Below are 26,479 nucleotides of genomic sequence, written 5' to 3'. Positions count from 1 at the left end.
TTTGTTATCTATATTCATTATACTGTGAGTTAGATCTCTATGACTTATTTACTACTCATTGTAAGTTTATACTCTTAAACTACATCAGTCTTATCCCCTCACCCTCTATCCCCTGGTGTTACAGGATTTTTTCTCCCCCTATCCCCTGGTGTTACAGGATTTTTTTCTCAGTGCCAGAGGTTCTCGGTCATGCGGCTTCGAAGAATAAAGAGGTAGGCCAGACAGAGTGGTGGGCAGCAGAGCCAGGTTTGTTGAGGGATAGCTAAGTGATAGTACTAAGCTCCTGAGGAGGGAGGGGACCTGAGAGGGATGCCACCAGAATTTCTAAGTCTCAAGACTTTTGTGAACTGGTTGACAGCTGTTTTAATCTGATTAACCCTCCCTGAGCCTGTCATCCGATCAGGTTTTTGTCACATGGGAAAAGGTGGCGGCCTCCTTCCAGGGGGGGTGTAAAATCCTTTTAAGAGTGGTTCCCCCGGAGGTATGGGCCTTTACCCCTGTCTGCCTGCTTTCCAACTCTCCTTCATCACTGGTAACCACCATTTTACTCTTTTTTTTTTTTAATTTGACTCTTTTAGATTCCACTTGTAAGTGATATCATCTAATATTTGTCTTTTTCTGTCTGACTTATCTCGCTTAGCATAATGTGCTCAAGGTCCATCCATGTTGTTGCAAATGTCAGGATATCTTTCTTCCTCATGGCTGAATAATCCACTGTGTGGATATATTTTTTTTTAACCCATTCACCCGAATATGGGCGTTTAGGCTACTTTTATATACTAACGCCCTGATATTTTTAAGCTGAGGCAAAACATGAGGAAAAGTTAAAGAACTCCAAAGAGCATCAGTCCTGACCAGCAAGAGGTGCTGTTGTGAGGGGCACTTGGCTGGTTCAGTCCATAGATCTTGAGACTTTTGTTCTCAGGGTTACAAGTTCAAGCCCCATATTGTGTGTGAAGCGTAGTTAGGAAAACAAAAACAGAGGTGTTGTTATGCATTATGGAAGGGAAGGCAGGTCTTCTCAGCACATTGCCTACACAGAAAACACTATTAGCAAGGTAATCTTCAGAACTGGGAGGAGATGATATTTACATGTTCCTACATGAATGTGTGTGTGTATCTGCTGGGAGCTGGTGTGTGAAGTGGGTGGTGACTGTGTGTCTCTCTCCTATAGTTGTGTCAGCACAAGAAACCCAAGAGTTAGGGAGAGGGAGAGATGCTCTCTGTGGGGAGCAAGGCAGAGGGGGTTTGCTGTCCCCGATTGACCTCTTTACTGTGCTAGTCCCAGGCAGTCCCCGCTAGCCCATGGGGGTGCAGCGCCCTCCTGTGGTTCTCATGGTTCTTCCTAACTTTCTCCAGGTCCTGCTTCCCTTCCTAAGTTACTCCTGACTCTGGCTTCCAGTTGTCATGGCCCAGCCACCTTAGCTCTTGCTCCTGTCCGTGGTTCTCATGCCCATTTTCATTCCATCCTTCTCACTGCAGACTCACTTGAAGTCACATTCATCTGCTCCCTTATAGCCCTCTCAGACTCCTGGCTGGGGACTCAGAGCTTTGGAAAATGCTCTGATTGGTCCTTTTTTTATTTGATCCTGATTTTTAAAAATTTTATTTAAGTATTTGAAAGAGAGAGAGGGAAAGTATGAGCAGGGGAAGGGGTAGAGGGAGAGGGAGAAGGGGAGAGGTAGAGGGAGAGGGAGAAGCAGACTCCCCACCGAGCAGGGAGCCCCACCCCAGGACCCTGAGATCATGACCCGAGCCAAAGACAGACGCTTAACCAACTGAGCCACCCAGGCGCCCTGATCCTGAGGTTCTAAGGAGCCATTCTCTAGCTTTATTCCCGCTCTTGCAATGATACGGTTTGAAATGAAGATGGTTCCTGTTGGGGTTGGTAAGTTGTTGGGAGAGGAAAGGAAGTGCTCATGAAGGAGAGAAAGCACTGATGGCTGAAAGCAGAGGTGGCTGAAGGTAAATGTAAGGGCTCCCGGGATGGGAGGAGGCAAAAAGTGCATGATTCACCTGTGCTTGAAATCTCCCACCCTCTGCTCATTTCCCTCTGATGCTGATAGCATAGGTGACCCAGAAACATCTGAAGAGCCCGAGTCTGATGTCCTTCTCCTCAAGTCTCCTTTCTGTAGTCCTACAAATCCTCTGTCCCTGGAATAGCTAATGTCCGTATAATTGTATCCCTTCCACTTCACCCCTGCCAAAGTCCTGGGGATACCACTGCAGTGGACGGCAGCAGAGAGTGGATGGCATGCAGGATGTCTTCTGTTTGAAGGAAGGAAGGCAGACAGATTGGCCTTCAAAATGCACAGCTGAAAATTCATTTTTTGCCTTTGTTTCAGCAAAATCACTGTTGCCACAGTCTAGGTTTTTACACAGTTTATATTCTTCTTATGACAGCAATGGATATGTCAAAGTAGCTAATTTTTCTTGGATCATTGTAAGTTATTAATTTTTAAAAATTAATTTCCATTTGAAGATTTTTTTTCTGTTAAAAGGTTATGGGAATGTATTATCAGTACTGTTCTTAGAGCAATATTCGGGGCGCCTATGTGGCTCAGTTGTTTAAGCATCAAACTCTTGATTTGGGCTCAGGTCATGATCTCAGGGTCATGAGACTGAGCCCTACGTTGGGCTCTGTGGTCAGCACGGAGCCTGCTTAAGATTCTCTCTTCCCACCTCACTCTCCCTCTCCCCTGTGCCCCTCCCACTGCATGCTTTCTCTCTCTCTTTCTCAAATAAATAAACCTTTGTAAGAAAATAAAACAGGGGCACCTGGGTGACTCAGTGGGTTAAGCCTCTGCCTTTGGCTCAGGTCATGATCTCAGGGTCCTGGGATCGAGCCCCGCATCAGGCTCTCTGCTCAGAGGGGAGCCTGCTTCCCCCTCTCTCTCTGCCTGTCTCTTTGCCTACTTGTGATCTCTCTCTCTCTGTCAAATAAATAAATAAAATCTTAAAAAAAGGAAAGAAAATAAAACAATATTGAGATTTAGAAATGAGTTGTGAGTTTTACCTATGTTGTAACGCTGAAATGGGGTTGCATATGTTAAATTAAGATTATCACAGTAAATGTTATGGATTATTTTCATTTTATTATATAAAGTTCTGTAACTTCTATTGCTATTTTTTCCACTTCTTAAAACAATATCTAGATATATAGAGTTTTGTAAAGAATTAGTATGAAGTGTCACAATACTTATGTACAAATTTAAGGGTAAAGATATCGCATATTGCCAAACATGCTTCAGCTGTCATGTACAACTGTCGGGGGGGGGGATTGTGCTAATTTGTGAGTACTTTCAAAACTGTGCATTGGAACATGAAGGGAGAGAAGGAAAGAGATGCTTGGCATCGTGATACATCACAATATAAAAATGCATGGCAGTCATGCCATCTGAAAGGAAGAATTTGACAAGTCAGCCTTTTGTTTTACTGACGGGCTTCTGCGGCTCAGATCCTTCCAGTACTTGGAAGCAGGCCTGTCTCCTATCCTGGCAGAGGCACAATCTGTAAGCGGTCTCGTCACTCAGGCATAGTTCCCTTTTAAGGCTGTTGGGCAAGAGCTGTGGAGAACTATTTCCCTTGGATTAGAGCTGTGTCAGGCATGAAAGCAGAGGTTTAGGATTCTTGGTTGCCCTGGATTTCAAGTCACAGAGGCACCTCTGTGTTCCTTAATATATTTATTTTTATTTATTTTTTAAAAAAGATTTTATTTATTTGACAGACAGAGATCACAAGTAGGCAGAGAGGCAGGCAGAGAGAGGAGGAAGCAGGCTCCCTGCCGAGCAGAGAGCCCAATGCGGGACTCGATCCCAGGACCCTGGGATCATGACCTGAGCTGAAGGCAGAGGCTTAACCCACTGAGGACCCCGGCGCCCCTTAATATATTTATTATGTTGTATGTTTGTGTTAGTTCCCTGTTGGCCTTTCTTACGTGTGAGGCCCAGGGAAGGGCCTTGGTCTAGGGTAGGTCTGGCTGTATCTTCAGCACTTTGGCCAAATCAACTACATAGCAATAGGTGATTCCTAATAATATCTGATCAAATATTTTTTGAGTGAGGACAACGAGCTCCTGAAAGAGATGTGTTGCTGGCTTTCTGAATGTCCCATAGTTAGTGAATTTTAAGCAAAGAAGAATTTTATTGTTGTTGTTTTAAGAAGAGTGTCTTTATAGTACAGATAAGAGGGAGAAAGCCTTCAGAGCAAAAGTTTAGAATTGTTGGCCAAAAAGAGATTAGTTTAGAAATGTTCTACGGGGACACCTGGGTGGCTCAGTCCATTAAGTGTCTGTGTTTGGCTTAGGTCAGGATCCCAGGACCCTGGGATCAAGTCCCACATCAGACTCCTTGCTGAGCAGGGAGTTTGCTTTTCCCTCTCCCCCACTTGTGCTCTCTTCCTCTGACAAATAAATACGATCTTAAAAAAAAAAAGAAGTGTTCTCCAAGCAGAGTACAAAACCAAACATACTCTTGAGTTGGCTTTGTATGGACATTAGGAAAGTAGTTTCTATTTGAGCCACAAAGGCTGGGCCTGGAGTTCAGGATGAAAGAATGCTACTGCTTCAGAGATGAAGGGACAAAAAGGCTCTGGGCTAAAATGGGGACTGGCAGTACAGAACTTTTAAATGAACTGGAGTAGGCCTCCCTAGTGGGTGAGATTGTGCCAAGCCAAGTTGTGTGGCATGAGATAGTATCTATAAATCTTTGCTAATGCTATCTAGGGAAGCACTGACTGTGAAAAGTCATTGTTATTGTGGAAAAATAATATCTGCTCTTTATATAACTGTCAATCAGAGGAAACAGGGAGGTCCCTACCAGGAGGTGTAAGGCTAGGACAGAACCTCAGACTACACTTTCTGAAGAAAAGGATTTTATCGCTCAAATTTATATTACAACAATTAGCCAGGTGACCACAAAGCTGGCTAAGACGTTCTCAGTGTGGACATGTCCTTGAGCTACGCTCTATCCATACCACTTACCATCTACTTCTGTTTTTCCTTTCCATCTAGAGGTTTAAGGGGAGATATTCTAGAGAACAGACATGGCAAGTTTTAAAGAATGAAAAGGAAGGGCCATTTTCACAGTTGTGCACTTTTCCAGAAAATTTAGGGACCTGCTGAAAACTATCAGACTGTATTTCTTACCTATAGCTCCTCCTAAGAAAAGAATCTGTAATGCAAGTCCATAGATACCTTCATTCATCAGAGCTTCTGAAGGATAAGTGACATATTTAGTGCCATACCTAGAAGGTGACACAACCCTGCAATGGACAACCAACTGTTACCTCAGCTTCTGAAAATTCAAGATCACCAAGTGCGTGGTCTCCTAGGGATCCTGGTGCCCTGACCCTCCTTCCAGTTCTAAGATCTGAGCCCTGGTTGGTTTACCTTCTGTGGTCCTCCCCCTCCTCCCTTCCCCAGAAGCTACACCCTTCACTGACCCCAGCCTGACAGCTATGCTCTCTCAGGCTCCTCATGTGCAGGAGGTGGGGTGAGGAAACATGGGTGGACAACGGGAGAAGGGCCACTCTGTCTCCTCTGTGGGTGATTGCCCTTCTGGCCAGACAGGACCTCCTAGGCTGACACTTGCTTTTCTTTCAAGTTTCCTTAGTCCCCCTTCCACCCAGGGAATCTTCACGGGTGCATAGTGTGAGGGTTGGGAGTGGGGGAAGCATCTGCTGCGGGAAGCCTTGATCCCACCCTAACGTGATGTTCTCTGAGTCTTGAGTCCACTTTGTTCCCGAGCTGCTCTAATAAAACGCCCGCAGGCAAGGACTCTCATCCTGGCTGGGAGCTTCTCTCTTCCGTGGCCTCTGCACTCTCTCTCCCGCTCCTGTCCTACTGGCCCGCCAGGGGGCGCTCTGTTACCCGCTTCCCGCGAGCCAAGAGTGCAACTTTTGGCCCTGCTTTGCTAAAGCTGCGGCCAGCTTTATCTTTTAAAAGGCTTTTTGAGCCCTGCTGAGAACAGGGAGAAATAGACACATAGGATTTAAATATCTCAAAGCATATCGGTTTCCAAAGCACAGGTTTTAACCCTTCTGCTGCGAACCAGCCCCAAGCTCTGTCTCAGTCACACTTTTCCAAAGAGAGAAGGGCAGCAACAGACACATCTAACGAGCATCCATTGTGTGCCATGAGCCTGGAACAGTAGAGCGAGGATGGAGGAGGACCAGGGTTGGGGAGAGAGTATCAGCAGAGTTCCTGTCTGTTCCAGGCCCAAGTTTCTTCTTCTGAAAGCAGCAAGCATTCAGTTTCCTTGTATCTTTTCACAGTCTGTACATAATATACAAGCCTGTACATATATATAAACTTACCGGTATGTATTCAGGTATGTGTGTGTGTGTGTGTGTGTGTGTGTGTGTGTGTCCTCCATTCTGCTCCAGGGATAGTAGCACCCTATACACAGTGTTCTGCACCTTATCTTTGGGTCACAAACATATTTAGGAAGGGATGTACCTCACCCTTGTTGGTGACTGCATGATAGTCTATTCTGTTCTATAGCTACGTAATCATTTCCTTAATCACGGTGTACACTTTGTTCTAACCTTTTGCAACTGTAAACAAGCTGGAACATACGTCCTGGAACAAAATAACAACAACAAGCCCTGTGTATTCAGCTATTGACAAGCTCACTCTTATGCCCTGTCAGTGTTCCTGGGGTCTGGCCTAGGTTTCTGTACAGTGTGGGGCAGAGGGAGCTGTGGGTTGGCCATGCCAGATCTTCCAGATGCTTGTGGGTGTCACTGGCCCCAAAGAATCCTAGGAAAGTATTAGTTTTTGGAATATAACAACATGACCAGAGAAATGTTTTCCTTGAAATTGAGAGCCCATAACATCTCTGCACATAGAAGTCAACATTATTGTTTTAACATTCTGATCTTTTAATACTGGAGAGAGTGAAAGTAATACATGTTTATATGTGTTAGATAAACTTAGACACGAGTAAAGTCGACTAATTTAGTTTCTGATCACCTATAGAAAATTTTAGGCCAAACTACAAGCACTCGTTTTTAAACAATTTCTATGTGGTAAGCGCTTTACTTAAATTGACTCATTTCACTCTCAAAACATCCCACAAGATAGATACTACTATCCTCATTTTAAGATTTGTTCGTTTAGTCTAGAGAGAGAGAGTGGGAGTATGCCCACAAACGTGGGGAGGGGCAGAGAATCTGAAGCAGTTTCCCAGCTGAGTTTGGAGCCCCAGGCAGGGCTTGATTTCAGGACCCTGAGATCGTGACCTGAGCTGAAACCAAGACTTGGTCGCCTAACTGCACCATCCAGGTGCCCCTATTATCCTCATTTTAAGGATGAGCAAGCAGAGACCCATATAGTTAATAGATAGTAGTGACAGAACTAAGAGTGTCTCCCCAAAAGACAGAGTGTTCCCATTTATTCTGGGCTGCCTCTTAAAGGGATCTGGGGAGCAATGTATCTTTAGGGTAAATCCTTTCTTTCTTCTTGTCTCTGTTTCTTCATCTCTAAAATAGGGACAATCATCCAGGATCACTTATCTGTATTATCTGGTTTATTTTCTAGGTAATAATGTTGTTTCCATAATAAAATATGCATTCTAAATGTGAGAGATGGAGAGAGTCTTCATTCTGGTGGTTCTCACCCTTTACAACCCCATGGACCCCTGTCATTAATCCTGCCTGTGAAACACATGCTTTTTAAAATTTTTATTTTTTTAAAGATTTTATTTATTTAGAAAAAGAGCGAGCGAGAGAGAGCACAAGCTGGGGGAGGGGGAGAGGGAGAAGCATACTCCCTGCTGAGCATGGAGCCCAGTGTAGGACTTGACCCCAGGACCTGGGATCATGATCTGAGCCTAAGGCAGACGCTTAACTGACTGAGCTATCCAACACCCAAAACACATGTTTTTAGAACATACTAAGTAAACTGGTATTTTTTTTTTTTTGGCCATTAATGTTGATCACATGCATATATAGTTGTCACGTGGTACTTCTCATTACCCGATATAAATGGTATTATCTCTACAAAAATGCTTTACATTCAAAGACTTTGTTAGTGCATCCTATTCATCTGTAATGTGAGTAAATATGTTTTCATTAGGGTTTTGGATCTATTAGGTAATATACTAGTTTTATCAGGTGTAGCATACATAGGCAAAAAGGAAGGAGTTGTTTTCCACTGGCTCCTGAATTCATACCTTCCCTACTGCTCCTTCTCTGCCCCACCACTCTCTGAGGCTAAAGACACAAACATGGTTCTCCAGTATCAGGCTATTGTCCAAGGCAATGGGAGGAGGATGTTAATTGGAGCTGAGCTTTCAACCCAAACATAAAGGTTTGGTCACTCAATCAATGACTTTTCCTAGAGGTGCAGAAGGGCGGCTATTGCATTAAGGAGTGAAATAAGGTAGGATTCCAGGAGAATTTTTTTTTGAGTATTTATTAAGATGCCTAAGAAGACATTATTTTATTTTTTAAAAGATTTCTTTATTTTAGAGAGAGTACGCGTGCATGCATATGCACATGTGAGTGAGTGGGAGCAGGGAGCAGGGAGAGAATCTTCCAGGAGACTCCCGGATGAGCAGGGAGACTGTTATGGGGCTTGTTCCCACAAACCACGAGATCATGATCTGAGCCGAAACCAAGAGTCTCACACTTAACTGGCTGAGTTACCCAAGCACCCCATGAAGACTTTAAACCTATGTGGTTATCACTAGTATATAATCCTTGTGTTCCTCTGATTCATAAAGGATCCCATATTAAGTGATTCTTTCCTTTTCTTCTATTGCATTTGGGAAATTGAAGAATTTGGAGGCATTGGAAGTATTTTTGTTGCCCTGCCCTCAACAAAGATGAAAAACAACTATCTTTATAGAACCCTTCATTACTGGAGACCCCATAGGAGGAGAGAGGCTCTGGAGGTTGAGAGATCATGAGGAGAAGACCTCTGTTGTCCAGCCACTCCAGTGAGGGGACTGGTCTAACCTTCAGCATTTCTTCTGCTTGGTGCAAAAGCCCTGTTTTGACTGGAATATCAGATAGTCCAGAGTGGCTGCCAAAAAGAACTAGTAATCTGCTCCATTTGGAGATGGAGGCCGCAGTGGTAATAGAACCCCTGATACCACCTGAATTGGTAGGTCCTGGAGATCTATGAACGGTTGGGGTTGTGGTAGGATATGCTTTTCCTGTGTTGGAGATTATTACAGAATAGCCTCCCCAGTCTATCTCATTACATATATGACCTTGTGTAATCCTCTCCCACACTGACCCTGGGCTGCTTTGACTAATGGAAGGTGACCACATACAGCTTCTGTGTTCACTCTTTTGGAGCTCTGAGCATAATGTAAAGAAATTCAGCTGTCTTTCTAGAGATTCATGTGGGGAGATGGGTCCTGGAGGGTCAGTGAACACCAAGAGAGAAAGACCCGATGTATAGTCATCCCATCTAGGGGACTCAATATGTGAATGAAATAATCTTTTTTTTTTTTAAAAAGATTTTATTTATTTGACAGACAGAGATCACGAGTAGGCAGAGAGGCAGGCAGAGAGAGGGGGAAGCAGTCTCCCTGCGGAGCAGAGAGCCCGATGTGGGGCTCGATGTGGGGCTCGATCCCAGGACTCTGGGATCATGACCTGAGCTGAAGGCAGAGGCTTTAACCCACTGAGCCACCCAGGCACCCCTTGAGTGAAATAATCTTAAATGATAACCATAAGAGCCAGCCCAGATGACACCAAGTTGTCCAGAGTTGAGCTAACCTAGCTGGGTTCAGCCAATTTACCTAATAATGAAAATTAATAAGTAATTGCTGTTTTAAGTCACTCAGGTGATTTGCTATGTGGCAAATATATGTAGTATATATTTATAAAGATATAAGAAATACATAGTAAATCTTTTTCCATATGTATATAGGATATTTGTGTGTTTGTGTATGTGTGTGTGTATGCCTGACACAATGTAAGTGTTTAGAAGTGCTAGTGGTTTCTTTCTTTGTTTCTTTGCCTTCTTAGATAGCCATAGGCAGGTAAGTGGAGAAGGACACTGAAGGGGTCCAAGCTGCATATCACACGACTCACCACCTGGGACATCCTCCTACAGTTAAAGATATTTTCCCCTCTTGCTTTCTATTGGGCTAGCGGTAGTTGAGAGCAAGAAGAGAAACTCTTCCTCCTTTAGAGATATCTGAAGTCGTCCTGGGAAATCTCAAAAAGAATGAGCGTTATGTAAAGGACTCTAATCTAAGTTTCTAGAATCTTGCATTTGTTCATATGTGTGCTGTTTTCTACACACCTGTCATTTATATTCCCAGTATTGTATTTCATTATGTAGAATGGGAATTTTAATCTTTATTTATAAACCAGCTATTTGTGGACTCTGCACTCTATTTCTGAAACTGTTAATCACAGGGTATATTAGGATACATAATCCCCAAGTAGCTTATGGGAAATTAGAGAAACCAAATATGTGATAGAAGTAATAACACTTGTATGAACGTGGTATGGGAGCTTAGGAGAAGGAGTAAGTTATTTTTTCCCTGTTGGATTCAGGAAGGCTTGCAAGAGGGAGCTCCATCTGAGCAGAGCCATGAGGATGAGCAAGGGGTTTGCTGGGTAATAGGGAAAAGATGGGCATTCTTTTTTTATTTTTTTTTAAAGATTTTATTTATTTATTTGACAGACAGAGATCACAAGTAGGCAGAGAGGCAGGCAGAGAGAGAGGAGGAAGCAGGCTCCTTGCTGAGCAGAGAGCCTGATGCGGGGCTCTATCCCAGGACCCTGGGATCATGACCTGAGCCGAAGACAGAGGCTTTAACCCACTGAGCCACCCAGGAGCCCCAAAGATGGGCATTCTTGACACATGGATTGGTGTGGAAAAAGGCACAAAGGTGGGGAAGGTCTAACTGCTAAGAGATAGATGATAAATTTCTTCTAGGTGAGAAAAATTGGAATTAAAGTCTTAAACTGGTGTAATATCATCTTCCAACAAAATTAACCCATGTAGTGTTTTACTATCTTTCTCTATTCTTATCTGAAAATGCAATCATGTTACAAATATGACAAAAAATATGGACACAAATTTTGACCTGGACAGGACTGAATGCAGAGCTAGGAGCCCTCTGCTTTGTCATCTTGCTTTGTCAAATTCCTTGATTCCTCTGATTGTTAAGCAAGTTTATTCATATACATGGTATGTGAAGCATTTCTATAGGTGATGAGATGTAAAAATGAATTAGGTAAAGTACAATGCTGTCATGTGTATAGTCTCCTTAATGCTTATAGTCATGATTCTATACTCCACAACACCTGAGTGTTTATGAGGCAAAACTCACACACTGCTGAAACAGGGGGTATAGCTGGCTCAAGAGCCGCTCTGATTGGCTTATCCAGTGGGTTTTTTGTTGTTGGTTTTTGAAGTTAGTCGTAACTTATCCAGATGGTAATTTTCACATAGAAAATTTAGATGCTGGCTTGCCTTAAAGCAGGCAAAATGTAGGGCCACCATCACCTCAATGTAACTATCAGCTAGAGACTCTTTCTAAAATTGAGACAGAATCAGCTTTTAAAGTGCTACTTTACTCTTGGAATCAGAGCAAACAGAAATAAATGGTCACAAAAATTAGTTCTTTTATTGACTCCATGAAAAATATGAGGAACAGCTCTACTGAGGCAACTAGAAACATTAATCATGAGATTATAAAGCCTGCTTGGTTTTGAACAGAACTGGATAAACATGACCAACTCTTTGACCTTGGGCTTCTTTTTCCTTTTTTTTTTTTTTTTTAAAGTTTTTATTTATGTATTTGTCAGAGAGAGAGAGAGAGAGAGAGAGAGCGCGCACAAGCAGGGGGAATGGCAGGCAGAGGGAGAAGCAGGCTCCCTGCCAATCAAGGAACCCAATGTGGGGCTTCATCCCAGAACCCTGGGGTCATGACCTGAGTGGAAAGCAGATGCTTAACTGACTGAGCCATCCAGGTGTCCCCGGGTTCCATGTCTTTCCATATTGTCCTTTGGTCTTTTATTCTTCGTGAAAACGTTTTCCAGGTAAAGTTTTTTAGTTAAAACTTGAGATAAAACTGTTTGTAGAAGGATGAAATGGTTTGAATGACTGGTAGGAAGTGAGATGACTGATGTAAGGCAGGACACAAACATTTTAAGCATGAATTGTCATGTGTTTATTTCAATGTGAATGAATGATCAATATGGTAAGTCTCTGGCTTCATATGTATCATTGTTTAGAATCAAACTGTGTGAAAACATGAGTTGATGAGAAAGGAAATGTTAATTAACAATACAGAAGGAATGGAGTCATGGTGTAGGTTGCCTGACGTCTGGGAAACTCTGAGATAAACAGGCTTACCTGGGTGGACGCCCTAATTGTCTGGCCTCTCAGTTTGAACTTGTTTCCCAACAATATTTTCCAAGAATAGTCATTACTGCTGATATATTTAGCAGTTGGGTCTTTCCCTGCGATGCCTTTTCCGGGGAATTGTAGGCCCCTTAACTGTTAAGATATGTTCTTCGTTCAAAGCCAGGGTTTTCCTGCCTGGAGCGTCATGCCCTACTCTCTCCTACTTGCCTCATATTATCCTTCCCTTAAGAGGGTCTAGCTTGGTTGTCTGCTAAAAGTGTGTGGGCTTTTAAAAAGACAGCTCAGGGTTTGACTCACAGCCCTGCTATTCACCTACCACATTGTGACCTTAGACAAGGTGATTGTCTTCCCTTTTCTGCCAAGGAAACAGTAAAATTCTTTCCAGATACTCAAACATACTAAGTCTGATGGTGGGTTACTCTAGATCCTGAGCACAGGTAAAAACACTAGGAAGTGTAGAGAGTGCTACGTATTGTAAGGCTTAATCCCACTTGCCCAGTCTGAAACAGGTGCACCAAAGACGTGGTTGTTTCCTGTTTTTTTTTCAACAGTCCCACAAGCCATTCAAATCATGAGTGATGTGGAGGTATTTTAGGCTGTATAGAGCCCATGCATTAAAGCTTCCTCTTAGTTTTAATGAATTTTAGGCCTCTTGTTTTCCTATTAGACCCGAGGTCGAACTACTGGAGTTAGCCAAGGAGGGGAGCTACTCCACTGATGTTTGTGGACCGACTGACCGGTATTCTCCAGGGCATTAGCCAATGACCATCAGTCTCAGTGGTGTAAGATCACCCTGTAGTTCTGGGTTGAACTTTTCTCTTGCTCAACTGAAAAACGGCTCCAAGGGAGAGGGATTTGCATGTTACTTTCCATGTAATACTTAATGTTTTTCTTGATAATCTTAAAGCAACAAAAACAAAAAACAATAATAAATATACAAGTTGCATTAGTGAGGTTTCTCCAGGGAAACAGAGCTGAGAGGATATACGTAAGGATTTATTATAAGGAATTGGCTCATGCAGTTATGAAGGCTGGCAAGTTCCAAGATTTCTAAGGTGAGGCAGCAAGTTGGGGATGCAGGAGAGCTGGTGGTGTGGTTCCAGTCTGAAGGCAGGCAGGCTTGAGACCCAGGAAAAGCTGATGCTTCAATGCAGGTCAGAAGGCAGAAAAGAGCCGATGTCCCAGTTGAAGGCCATCAAGCAAGAGAATTCTCTTTCATTTGGGGAAAGGTTTACCACTTTGTTCTAATCAGATCTTCAAGTGATTGGATGAGGTCCACCCACATTAGGAAGAGCACTCTGCTTCACTCAGTTTATCAACTTATATATTAATCTCACCGAAACTAAAAAAAAAAAGAAAAAAAAGAGGGTGTCTGGCTGACTCAGTCAGGGGAGCATATGGCTTTTGATCTCGAGGTTGTGAATCTGAGCCCCACACTGGATGTAGAGATTGCATAAATAAATAAACTTTTAAAAAATATATTAATCTCACTCCAAACCACCCTCACAGAAATATCCAGAATAGCGTTTGATTGAACATCCAGGTACACAATGGCCCAGTCAAGTTGACACATAAGAGGTGCCTGGGTGGCTCAGTGGTTGGTCATCTGCCTTTGGCTCAGATCATGATCCTGTGGTCCTGAGATTGAGTCCCACAGGTCCTGGGATTAAGCCCTGAATCGGGCTGCCTACTCAGTGGGGAGTCTGCATCTCCCTCTGCCTGCCACTCCCCCTGCTTGTGCTCTCTTTCTGTCAGAAAAATAAATCTTTTTTAAAAAAGACATATAATTGGGACACCTGGGTGGCTCAGTGGGTTAAGCCTCTGCCTTCTGCTCAGGTCATGATCTCAGGGTCCTGAGATTGAGTCCCGTATCGGGCTCTCTGCTTGGCAGGGAGCCTGCTTCCTCCTCTCTCTCTCTGCCTACTTGTGATCTCTGTCAAATAAATAAATAAAAAATCTAAAAAAAAAGACATATAATTAACCATCACATATATATAATACAATAAGTTTTATTTCAGGTAGGCTATTTTTTCTGGATTTAGGTCTAATCTTTTAGGAAAATCAGATTTACATTAGTAGAAAAATTCAGAAATGTGAATTGCATTTTCTGTTGAAATTCTTTACACACATGTTCCTATGCCTCCATTTTCTCAAGGATTCAGAGAACTACGGAGAGTCTGAGTTGGGAGGAATTTGTTGGGTCTTTCATTCCAAGTCTTTCATTTAGCAGCTGAGGACCAGAATGGTGGGGTGATTTGTCTAGCTGACACAGAAAATTTGTCTAGCTGATAGAACTGGGAATTAAATACATGGGTCCTTGATATGAGGACTCTGTTAGGACTATGCGGCAATTTAACCAAATGAGGAGGGTCTACGTGCAACCTGTAGAGGTCTGCAGGTAATGGGGTGGAGGGATGGAAGGAGGCAGGAGCTGGGACTGGGTGTGCAAAAGGAAGGAGGATATAACTAAGTGAACTCGTCAGTGGAGAGCGTAAAATGAGGAGAAAGGAGAAAGGGGGAGAGTGTGAAATGCTGAGGGTCTGGGGTCTGGGGAAGGTGGGACTGGGGACCTAAATCAGGGGAAGTGAGACACAGGTGCCCTACTCTGCCTCTTAGTTCCCTCTTCTGGGAGAGAAAGCATGACTAAGATGTGGATCCTCTTCCTACTCACTCCTGGACAAGACTGTCTTCTTTTGGGCCAAGAGCTTGGTATAAATATATTTTTAAAAAGCATTTATTTATGTATGTATGTATGTATGTGTGTATGTATGTGTGTCAGATAGAGAGCACAAGTAGGGGAAGTGGCAGGCAGAGGGAGAAGCAGGATCCCTGCTGAGCAGGGAGCCCGATGTGGGACTCAATCCCAGGACCTGGGATCATGACCCGAGCTGAAGGCAGGCGCTTAAGTGCTTGAGCCACCCTGGGATCCCAAGGCCAAGAAATTGGTAACCAACTCCTCAGACTCCTCAGCTCTACCGCTGGAGGTGAGTGTGAAGCGAGACCTTTCCCTCTCCCACAGGGCTGCTGCTCCATGCTCAGCAGCATTTGGCATAGTTGGCCACTCCTCCTCCTTGGTGAGGCTGACGAAAGAATGCAGCTTTTTATGACAGAAGCAAGGATGAAAAGTATCGTGCTCTCAGTCCTGCCTCAAGGCAGATAGTCAAGCTCCAGATTGATCTCTAGGACTCCACCATCTCCTGGCTCTTCAGCGACCTCACAGAGCATTTTTCTTAGGCCCCTCTGCAAGTTCCTCTTCTTCTCCCTGGTACTTGGATGGGGAGAGCCCCAGGGTCAGGGTGTCCATTTCTCTATCTACATATTCTCTCTGTGATCTTATCCAGTCTCAAGGCTTTAAATGCCATTGATAGTCCCCAAATTCCCAAATTTATACCTTTAGTCCAGCTCTCTCTCCTGAACTTCAGACTCATATATCCAAGTGTCCACTTGACATCTTCAGTGTTTGTTTAATAGACATGTCAAACTCACCATGTCCCAAGTGGAAAGACTGATCCTCTCTTCTCCTCCCCTAAAACTGCTCTTTCATTAATATTCCCCTCCTTAGTCGAAGGTAATAGCATCCTTTTCATCTTGAGGCCAACGACTTCGGTGGTGTTCTTGATTGCTTTTTTTGGGTCCCCCTTCCAACCTGTCAGTAAAGTCTGCTGTTTTCACCTTCAAAACTAATCCAGCATCTAACATCCAGCCATCTCTCACTACCTCCACTGCTACCACCTAGTCTGAGAGACCATTTCTTCGCACCAGGATCCTTATAAACATCTGGGACTTGGACTCTCTGCTTCTACCCTTAACTTCACACAGCAGCCCAAGTAATCCTTTCAAAATATAACTCAGATCATGCAACTCTGCTCAGAATCTTCTAATGCCTCATTTCACTCCGAATAAAACCTAAAATCCTTACAAAAGTCCTTATGCTTGGAAGTAATCTGTCCTCCCACACCCTCCCCTTTCAGAACAAATCCCCTACTGTTTATCTTCCCTCTCACTCACTCTTCCTAATGCCTGGTGCCTTTGCTGTTCCGAAAAGACAAGCAGGCTCTCTTTAAGAAATCACCTCCCCTTCCCTAGATATTCTGCAAGGCTAACGACATACCACCTTTAAGCCTCACCTTATCAAGGATGCTTAACTACCCTACTTAAAAATGTTATTCATAGCTTCCCCCATTCTTCTTCCTGTTACATTTTCCCATAGACCTTATGACCTTAACTGTCTATATAATTTACATACTTATATTTTTTGTCTCTCTTTTTCTTTCTTTTCTCTCATCCTCCCCCTCCCCCTCTTCCCCTCCTCCTCCTCCTTTTGGTTTGGTTTGCTGTGTTCTCTGATGAGTCCCACATTCCTCTAGTGTGTAGGTACTCAAGAAATGATTACTGAATAAGGCTCTGCCAACGAAAGGCCCAACTGTCACTACACAATATTCCTGAGATGTGAAGGTCACGGATTGATGTGGGCTCCTGGCCAGCCCTTACCAGCTCCTCACTCAACTGAATCTCCACTCTGGCCATCCATGAGGCCTAATGGGGGGCCTGGAGGAGACACCCTCTTTTCCCTATGTGGCAAGTGCAGGTGATCCAACCGCTCTTTATCTGTGGGAACCTCAGTTCTTCTTTTTAATGCCTTCTCTCGGAAATCCGCAGCCGTCATCGACCCCCCGCCCACCGCCTCTCTCCTAGCCTTTCCAGAGGCTGAGGCCTTGACCACAAAGAGGAGCTGATGCCGGCCGCCCTCGTCAACCCTCAATAACCGCGCGTGTAATGGCGTCTTTCCGCCAGCAGGGGGCAGGAGCTCCAGCTGAGTTTCCCGACAGGGCCCCCGCTCCTCCCTTAGCTCCCCTCCTTCTTCCTGGGCTGAGTGAGGAAGGACGCCAGGGCACGGGGAATCTGCGCGCGGGGCCGGGGGTGGTGACGCGGTGCTGGGCTTCGATTCGGGAGAGCCAGGCTCCCGCCCGGGATGATGCTCTTCGAGCTCCCGGGCTCCTCGAATAACACTCCGGCGGCGCGGCCCCTGAGCCCCGAGACACCGGGCCCGCCCCGTTATTCCCTAGGTCCCTTCACCCCCAGGGGCTCCTCCACCGCGGGGACGGGTCACGGCTCGCGGAGAGAGGTCTGGAGGTTCTACAGGGAGGGCCTTGCCTCCTCCAGAGGCGCAAACCCCGGACCCGGGGGGCACAGCCCGGGAACCAGGCGCTGCCGGGAGAGGGGGTAGCGGAGAAGGGGAGACCCCAGCTCTCGCTCCGCACCTTCGCCCTTCCGGGCGGGTCCCGCTGTCGCCGCTACCAGGGCCGGCAGGGGGCGCTGCGCCGCCCTTCCCGCGCGCCCTGGGACCAGAACGTGACGACCTGGTTCTTCCGTAGAGGTGGCTTGCCAAAGGCTCTTTGAAATTCTGAGGAACACTGCACGAAACTGAGCCAATAGGCTTCGGATAAAGAGCGTCTCCTGTGTACCACGAGCTCTCCATCACGACGGTGGTTAGATGTGCGGAAGGCGGGGGTGTGTGCTTCTGTCTGCTGGGCTGCTGCGGGGTGACACGTGGGGGTGTCCCGGTCAGCTCAAGGTTTCATCGCGGTGGTACTTTTAAGTTTTCTTCCTAACGTCATTGTCTGGACTTTCTATTACCAGGATCTTCCTTACCGGCCGAGAAGGGGCTGCAGTGAGGTAGTCCCTTTGACTTTTTCCTTTATATCTATGTATGCATCGCACATGCAAATGGTAAGCGTAAATGCAATACTGAGGAACAAATCTGGTAAAAAGGATGTTTTCCTTTGGTCGTTGTTTGTTAGGCTCCAGTTTTCTTTTCCAGACGCAGTTCAGTTTTTTATGTCCCTTCACCGTCTTTATCTATTACACAGATTTAAGTATTAAATATTATTAATATATTTGATGGAATATGATTCAGCCATCAGAAACATGAAATCTTGGCATTTGCAACAACTGGATGGAACTGGAGGATGTTATGCTAAGTGACAGAAGTCATTCAGAGAAAGACAATTATCATATGATCTCAGTGATCTGTGGAATTTAAGACACAAAGCAGAGGATCATAGGGGAAGAGAGGAAAAAATAAAACCAGAGGAAACCAGAGAGGGAGACAAACCATACAGACTCTTAATCATAGGAAACAAATTGAGGGTTTCTGGAGGGGAGAGGTGTAGAGGGATGGGGTAACTGGGTGATGGACATTAAGGAGGGCACATGATGTAATGAGCACTGGGTATTATATGAGACTGATGAATCACTGACCTGTACCTCTGAACTAACAATAATTATATGTTAATTGTTGAATTTAAATTAAAAAATTCAAAATAATAATGAACAAATATATTATTACAAAAAAATAAATAAAAATAAAAGTTTATTGACAGGGCGCATGGGTGGCTCAGTGGGTTAAGTGTGTGCCTTTAGCTCAGGTCATGATTCCTGCGTCCTGGGATTGGAGCCTCTGGTCTTGAGTGGTCAGGCTCCCTGCTCAGTGGGATGTCTGCTTCTTTCTTGACCTCTGCCCCTCTCCCTTGCTCACAGGCTCTCTCTCTGTCTTTCAAATAAATAAAGAAAACATTCAAAAAAGTTAATTAACATGTATATATGTGCATGTGTTCCCTCATTTTCCTTCACAGATAATAACAATTATATGCAATGTAGTACACTGTTTCCTCTTTCCCACTAAGAATATATTTTGGACCTATTTCATGTCAGTAGCAAAGGTGTATTTGGTTCTATTTGCATAGTATTCTGTTGTAAGGATATGCATCATATTTTAACCAGTTCCATGTTCAGGACATTCTGTTTGTTTCCCAACTTTTACTAGTATAAACCACTTAGGAGGAATATATTGGAACAAAACAGCAGCCCGAAGGCCCATGGATTTCTCTGTAGTGCGTGTACTGTCCATAAGTCCCTCCGCGTGCTACTGGTCTTCCCTGGAGATAAGCTCTGAAGCTCCCTCGTGAGTGTGGGTTCCGGGGGCTGTGGGTTGACAACAGGAAACCCTTCCAGATGCACTTGCTGTTACCAGACCTAAGGAAGCCGAGGGAAAGTGAACATTCTGGGCACAACTGAGTAGTTATTTTTATTATGATTATGATTATTTTTCCTTTTTTAAAATTTTTTATTTCTTTTCAGCGTAACAGTATTCATTGTTTTTGCACCACGCCCAGTGCTCCGTGCAATCCGTGCCCTCCCTAATGCCCGCCACCTGGTTCCCCCAACCTTCCACCCTCTGCCCCTTCAAAACCCTCAGATTGGTTTTTTTTTGTAATGGGTATCTGAGAAATCAGTATCAATTGGATTAGACTTTGGTCTTTTAATAGTGGAGACAGTTAAAATAAACCATTTTAGTATATGGCGGACAAACTAAGGTACTAGGATGGACAGCTAACTTATTTTTACATTCACTTGGAGCATGTTGTGGAGTGGATTGAAAGTTCCCATTTGTAAGACAGTTTATCAAAATTGCCTCACTGAACCCTCATGCCAGACTACAAGGTAGTTCTGACTGTCCCCATGCTAGAGATTGTCCTGAGGCCCAGATAGGATGGTGATAGCAGGGAGCAGCAGAGTCTTGAGGGTCTACTTTCAAGCTGCAGTGCTCTTCCTTGGGCACTGCTGCTCAGAGGGAGGCAGGGTGCGATAGGGTTAAGGTCAGTTCTGCCCATTCAGGCTGCCTCTGAGTCTCATCTCTAAGAAGGGTATATCATCCAGACAGAAGTACCTGGCTTCTCAGGGTTTTGTTTCCTAGGTAGTCATGTTTCCTTAACAAGATGTATTTGTAGAATGTGACAGATGGAACTAGCCTCTGTTCCAATGGTTTTCTCAACTTTCACACCCCTGTCATCTCCAGGTGCAAGCTGTGTTTATTATTTTTTTTTCTGATTTTTTTATTTTTATTTTTTGAGATTTCCTTTATTTATTTGTCAGAGAGAGAGAGCACAAAGCAGGGGGAGAGGCAGGCAGAGGGAGAGGGAGAAGCAGGCTCCCCGCTGAGCAGAGAGGCCAAGGTGGGGCTCCATCTCTAACCCTGGGATCATGACCTGAGCCAAAGGCAGACGTTAAAAGTCTCAGGTCATGATCCCAGTGTCCTGGGATTGAGCCCTGCCTCAGGCTCCCAGAGAGCCTGCTTCTCTCTCTCCCTCTGTTGCTCTCCCTACTTGTGCTCTCTCTCTCTGTCAAATAAATAAATAAAATCTTTAAAAGAAAAAGAAAGGAAAAAGAAAAAAATGTATTGAGGAAAGAATTGATGGTTTGACATCTCCGTGTGTCTAGATTGGCTGAAGGAATTTTGGGAGTGCGTGGATGCTGCAAAAACTACAAGCTCTGGACATCACATTACTGAACTTAAATATCAAGGCTGCCATAGAGTGCACCCACCATTCCTAAAAGTCCAAGAAACGAAGGTAGGTTTCTGGAAAAGTGAAGCTACGCTTCCTGTGAGAAAAAATGATTTTCCTCCTCATCCTGAGTGATTTGATCAGTGAACTTTCCAGAGCAGGAGGTCAACAGAACCAAGGGAACTAAGTACCCTACTATGCCATCCTTTCTGATCTTGTTTCTTGGGTCTCCCTAGACCTACTTCCTTGATGCCATATCCATAATCTCCCTCTACGTTACTTCTTTTTTTAGAGATTTACTTATTTATTTGAGAGAGAGAGAGAGAGAGAGAGAGATCATGTGCAAACAGGGGATGGGCAGAGTAGGGGAGAGAGACAGATTCCTAAGCAGACCCTAGTTGGGCACAAAGCCCAATACAGAGCTTGATCCCAGGACCCTGAGATCATGATCTGCACTGAGATCGAGAGTAGGCCCCTTAACAGACTGAGCCACATAGGGGTCCCTCTCCACTGCACTTAAGAAAAGGGAGGGGCGTCTGGGTGGCTCAGTTGGTTGAGTGACTGCCTTCGGCTCAGGTCATGATCCTGGAGTCCTGGGATCGAGTCCCACATCGGACTCCCTGCTCGGCAGGGAGTCTGCTTCTCCCACTGACCTCTCTCCTCTCATGCTCGCTCTCTCTTTCTCAAATAAATAAATAAAATCATTAAAAAAAAAGAAAAGGGAGACTGCAGGATTTTCTTCCTGAGTCCACTCTGGTAGCAGAAAGAACAAGGACTGGAGGCCAGGAGACCTGGGGTCTAGTCTCAGCTGTGCCACTAAGTAGCAGCAGCCGTGAGCAAGTCACTTAACCTTTCTGAGATTCAGGCTGTTCCTCTGTAAAAGTGGGGATTACTATCTCAGGGATGGCAAGTGGAACACACACATTTACCTCCATCCTGCCTTCAATGGAGGTTACCGTTCAACCTCATCGCTTATTAGAATTTTTTTCTGCAACATTCTAGGCAGGCCCATCCCATTAAAGTGGATACACGAGTATCCTACTTATTCTTCTGCAATTTAATAATCCTTACAGACCCCTCTAGCTCCTAAATGGAAGGTTCCAACTTTCCAACTAAGAGATGGCCATTTTTGTGATCTGGTAATAGCTCACTCAATAAAAGGAAAAGGAAAATTTAGGATCATAATTTCATCCCTTACTCCTGCCCAAGAAGACCTGGCTGGCTCTTCTTGAGGTCACCCTGTCCTTCCTTCCATGCCAGAGATTTTGGTATTTGAGCTCACCCTCCATCAGCTCACCCAGCAGGACAGTCCCAGACTGTAGCTCCCTTTCATCTCAAATAGCCCATACTTAAAAGCTTCATATTTGGCAGCAAGGCATCTCTGAGAAAAGGAATGATCTCAGGTCACTGAAAACCAAGAGTCAGGAGCAAAGGCATGTAATGATTCTATTCAATGCTTACGAAATCTACCCAGATTTACAGTTCTCACCCGAGCAGGAACACAATCACACAGACAGTACCAGATGGCGACAGCTTCAGAAATCCAGGTGGTTGCAATAGTGTTCTATTGAAAGAAGCAGTGAAGTGGTTCACACGGGCCCCCTTCTGCCCCCAAACCACGCAGGGGCAAACGCTGGGCAAGAATGTGTGTGTGTTTGGGACAGGAGCCCTGGCTGGAGTTCTTTCTCTCAGAGCCAGGAAGGGAGAGGGGAGAAACAGTTGCCACAACAGGGAGGTGGGGCATCTCACTGCTCTGGCCTCAGGTGCAGACCTACACAGAACCGTCAAAGTGGACTGTCTCATACTGTACACACTCACAGGCCACGATGATGGATTTCTGTAGCTGCTGGGTCTGGTAGTCGCATTTGGGGTATTTGGAGCCTTTCTTCAGGCGGCAGTCGGTGATGCGCATCTTGGAGCTGCTTTGGTGGCAGTTGGACTGCCCGTTCTTGCAGCGGACATTTTCCTGGAAGCAGATGGCCCGGACCTTATGCAGAGGCTCGTGGATAAATGTGTTCACCAGCTTGCACCGTCCAACCGTCATATTCCGGCGCTTCATCATTTCATTGCAGTAGCTGGCAGTGATGGTGGAGGTGTTTGGGTCCATGTGCTGCCGCTGGAACTTCTTGGCCCGAGACTCCTTGGCCAGTGAAGGCTGGACATAGTCCAGCACCAGCAGCACCAGGAACAGTGGTGGGAACAGGATGAAGAACCTCTCCTGATCCATGGTGGTCTCACTCCTCTGGAAGAGCCTAGCCAGGAAAGGGAGAGAGGAGAAAAAACATTGCCTTTGAAAGAACCCCAGCTCCCACCTGTGGCCTCCCTGGCTCACAGTCTCTGTTTGGGTCAGCCAGAAAGGTACCCCTTCTCCTGTGCAATTTTTCAAGGAATGAGACGCTCACATACACTCTTGTCCAAGAGCATTTAAGTCCCACTAGCTGGAGAGAGGTGGTCTTCGCCTCTGGGTGGTGACTTGACAGTGAACTAAAATCCTACAGTCCTGTGTCTGAATATTAGAGGTAAAATTTAAAATCCATTTGAGGAGGCACATGGGTGGCTCAGTCTGTTAAGTGTCTGCCTTGAGCTCAGGTCATGATCAGGTGTCCTGGGAATGAGTCCCACCTCCAGCCCAGCTCCCTCCTCAATGCGGAGCCTGCTTCTCCCTCTCTCTCTGCTGCCCCCTCTGCTTGTGCTTTCTAGCAATCTCTGTCATATAAATAAATAAAATCTTTAAAACACTAAAAAATAAATAAAATACATTTGAAAAATAAATACATTTATACCCAGTGCTCAAGGGGCTTAGCAGAAAATCCTTTTGAATAAACCGTGAACTGAATGGCATCCCTGAACTACCACCATGACCTGCTGAATCATGACGGACAAGGGCCTGTTGTCCTGCAACGTAAGGGAAAGAGCCCAGTGCCTAACACCAGCATCACAAAGGGATGCCATAGTATTCCCAAGAGAAATGCTTCCCTCCCCCAGCGTCATTGGTTCCCTGCAGCCCACATGCTCCATCCTCATACTGGTCCAGCCCAAGCTTTCTCAGGTGCTAACCTCAGCCACCCTGGTCCCTCCAATCTAACGCATAAATAGAAGGAGTCCCAGAGATCTCCTCTTCAGCCACTGACCTGGATCTCTAGCTTGGTCCCTAGGACAGAGCAGAAGGCCAGTCTCTGTGATCCCTGGATCCTTGGGGAGGGAATCTTCTGCAGATTACAAAGGGGCTTGGCTTCCAAGGAAAGATAGGTGGGAGGAGCATCTTGGTTTCACTTTAGAGGGAACCAAGGACCTTGTAAAGAAGGACATTGTAGGGAATCATCTATACCTCTTTTTTCAGGACTGCTGGGAAGGGTGAGTCTTGGCCTCTACGGTACTGATGTCTGAACCCCAGCAAAGTCCTGGTCATCTCAGGGGGCCATTTTCACCAAAAAGCGCTTGGAGGTTTGCAAATGACACATAAACATGTGATCCCCAGAACAGCAGAGAGAGGGAGGTCTTCTGTCTCCCCAGGAGTCCTGGCATGGCTGGAATTCCAACAACACCTTTTCTGTGGGGAAGAGGGTGGGGCATCCAGGTGCCCCCCAGTGGAAGGCTGCAAGGACCTGAGGTCTGGGGAGGGGCGTGGGCAGTGGCCGGGCAGGGAGGAGGAGGAGACCTGCGACCTTACCCAGTGCTGGCCACGTCAGCTCTCCTGGATGTGGAAGGTGGGTGTGCGGCAATTCTTGGCCACAGCAACCACTCCTGGAAGGTCAGAGTGGAGGACAGGAACTAAAGTCAAACCGAGTCCCCAAGGGATGTCAGCCTGGCTCAGTCACCAGTGCATGGGACTGTTGATCTCATGGTTGCAGGTTTGAGCCCCATCCTGGGATTGGAAATGACCTATAAAGAAAAAAAAAAAAAAACACCCTCAAATCCCTTTTGGTGAAAAAAGTAGAGAACACCATATTTCTTAGCAGCAGAATTCCCTCTGTCAACTGAGAAAGTAGGGAAAACTGAACAAGAACAAAAGCCTTTACTGGGAAGTCTCAGGATTGTGTTTTTTGGATCAATACCTCAAAAGCTCTCTCCTGTACAGGAAGAGCAGAGTGTTGGGGATAAAGGGTCGGGGACAAGTATCTGACTTGCATCAGGGAGCAGAAGGCTCTGACAGACTGAGCCCTGCTGGTTTACACTTGGGTTGATTAATACATTGGTGTTACCACAACACACGATTTCTGATTTGCATGAATTAATCATCTGTCATCAGAAGGCCACACTGGCAGTTTTATGACCCAGATGCCAGGTGTCCCGTTGCCTTTATACACAACTGCTTATAAAACAATTACTGTGTCTGGCCAGTTCAAAAGGTCTTTCAGCCCAGTTCAAAACTTCACTACAAGGGGAAATGGAGCTTCAAGATGGAGTCTGTCATGCCCAGAAATTTTATACAATTTCACACCTCCTAAAAAGAGACCTGTCCTTTCTGGGTGACAATTTCCATTCCTCTGGAATGAGAATAATCATAATTCCCTCCTTGCTCTGCATTTAGATGGTCTCAGTCCAAATTCTGATTTAGCATCTGAGGAGCTAGGCAACTCCTAGAACTGAATTTCTTTCCCTGTTCCTCCGTTTCCTCAGCCCTGAAATGGGGATGATGATAAGTACGTCTTAGGTTTATTATGAGGACAAAATAAGGTAAGATGGGCAGAAAGCTTGGAGAGGTCCTTGGAAAGCATGATAAATGCTAGCTCTAGTGATGGCTCACATAGGGTGCTGTTGACATCCTCCATAAAGAATCTGTGTCATTGACATGGAGCCGTCTCTGACTTCCTAAAGAAAGTAGGGGTGAAGTAAAAACCTCCCAGGCTTTTTTGTTTTTGTTTTTGTTTTGCAAGAAACCTGAATGTGAAAAAGTAGGCAGTTTTGAAGCCCTGAGGAGAGGAAGAAAGGGGAAGAGGAGAGAAGAGAGGGACCTTAGTAGAAAGAACAGAATTCTTTAAAGGGAAGAATTTTTATTATGTTGCCACATGATATCCAAGAACTCCTTCCGAAGTCAGCATGACTTGCTAACAAGTATGAATTGGAAAGTGCCACTGGGGTGAGGAAGATGTGGTATGGTGTGAGCTTTTACTTTTATGTAATTTGCCCAGCACCCTACCCTTCACCCAGGTTTGGTCTGTCTCTTTGTCCTTACATAGCACGCATATCATCTGGAATGGTGTTGGGAGGAAAACTTCCCTTAACCACTTAGGTTCATGTCAGAGAGCCTGCAATGTCCCTGATAAAAAAAGACTGACAGGAAAATAGACAATGTTTATTCACACGCCTGTGTCGGAGCTCAATGAAGTGGCTCCCTGAACAGCAAGGGATAGGGGTTTCTAGATTAACATCATAGGGGAAGGAAGGGAAGGAAATAGGATATAAATGGGGTCTTGTTTTTGTGTTTTTGGGGGAGATAAATGAGCTTTTAGGGAACAAGTGGGAAGTAAGACAGTTTGTGATAATGTTTGCTTATGTAGGCATGAGTAGCCTATTCTCTTCCAGGCTGTAAAACTTCCCCAGTGGAGATCTAGGGCAGTTTCACTTTCAGAAGATTGCCTTTATTCAGGTAAGAGAATCTCTGAGGGACACCTGGTGCCTCAGAAGGTTAGGTGTCCAGCTCTTGATTTCAGTTCAGGTCATGATCTCAGGGTCTTGGGATCCAGCCACCATCAGGCTTCTCCCTGTCACCGGGGAGTCTGCTTAAGATTCCCTGTCCCTGTCCCTCTGCCCCTCCTCCCCTACTTCTCAAAGATAAAATAAAATAACC

At 45.1% G+C, this 26,479-nt stretch overlaps 1 protein-coding gene across 2 annotated transcripts; it reads right to left on the bottom strand.

Annotated features, from left to right (window-relative positions):
- Positions 1-22,444: 22,444 nt before the first annotated feature.
- On the bottom strand, positions 22,445-23,897 carry LOC116867333 (ribonuclease pancreatic-like). Of its 2 annotated transcripts, none has more exons than XM_032856979.1 (2): positions 23,820-23,897; positions 22,445-22,940 (listed from the first exon to the last, which is right to left on the bottom strand). In XM_032856979.1, exon 2 carries the CDS (start codon positions 22,913-22,915, stop codon positions 22,460-22,462), a length of 456 nt encoding a protein of 151 aa, XP_032712870.1. In that variant the 5' UTR covers positions 22,916-22,940; positions 23,820-23,897; the 3' UTR covers positions 22,445-22,459. The 2 variants fall into 2 exon arrangements, with proteins under 2 accessions (XP_032712870.1, XP_032712871.1); XM_032856980.1 differs by having other exon boundaries at positions 23,746-23,834.
- Positions 23,898-26,479: the final 2,582 nt, after the last annotated feature.

This window comes from Lontra canadensis, unplaced genomic scaffold (genome assembly GCF_010015895.1).
Source record: "Lontra canadensis isolate GAN:19392208 unplaced genomic scaffold, GSC_riverotter_1.0 scaffold12, whole genome shotgun sequence".
Lineage (NCBI taxonomy): Eukaryota > Metazoa > Chordata > Mammalia > Carnivora > Mustelidae > Lontra > Lontra canadensis.
The sequence above is the reverse complement of the archived record's forward strand: the minus strand, read 5'-3'. Positions and strand labels throughout refer to the sequence as shown.

Excerpts from the sequence above, each read along its gene's own strand:
- LOC116867333 (XM_032856979.1), bottom strand. The coding sequence starts at position 22,915 with ATGGATCAGGAGAGGTTCTTCATCCTGTTCCCACCACTGTTCCTGGTG.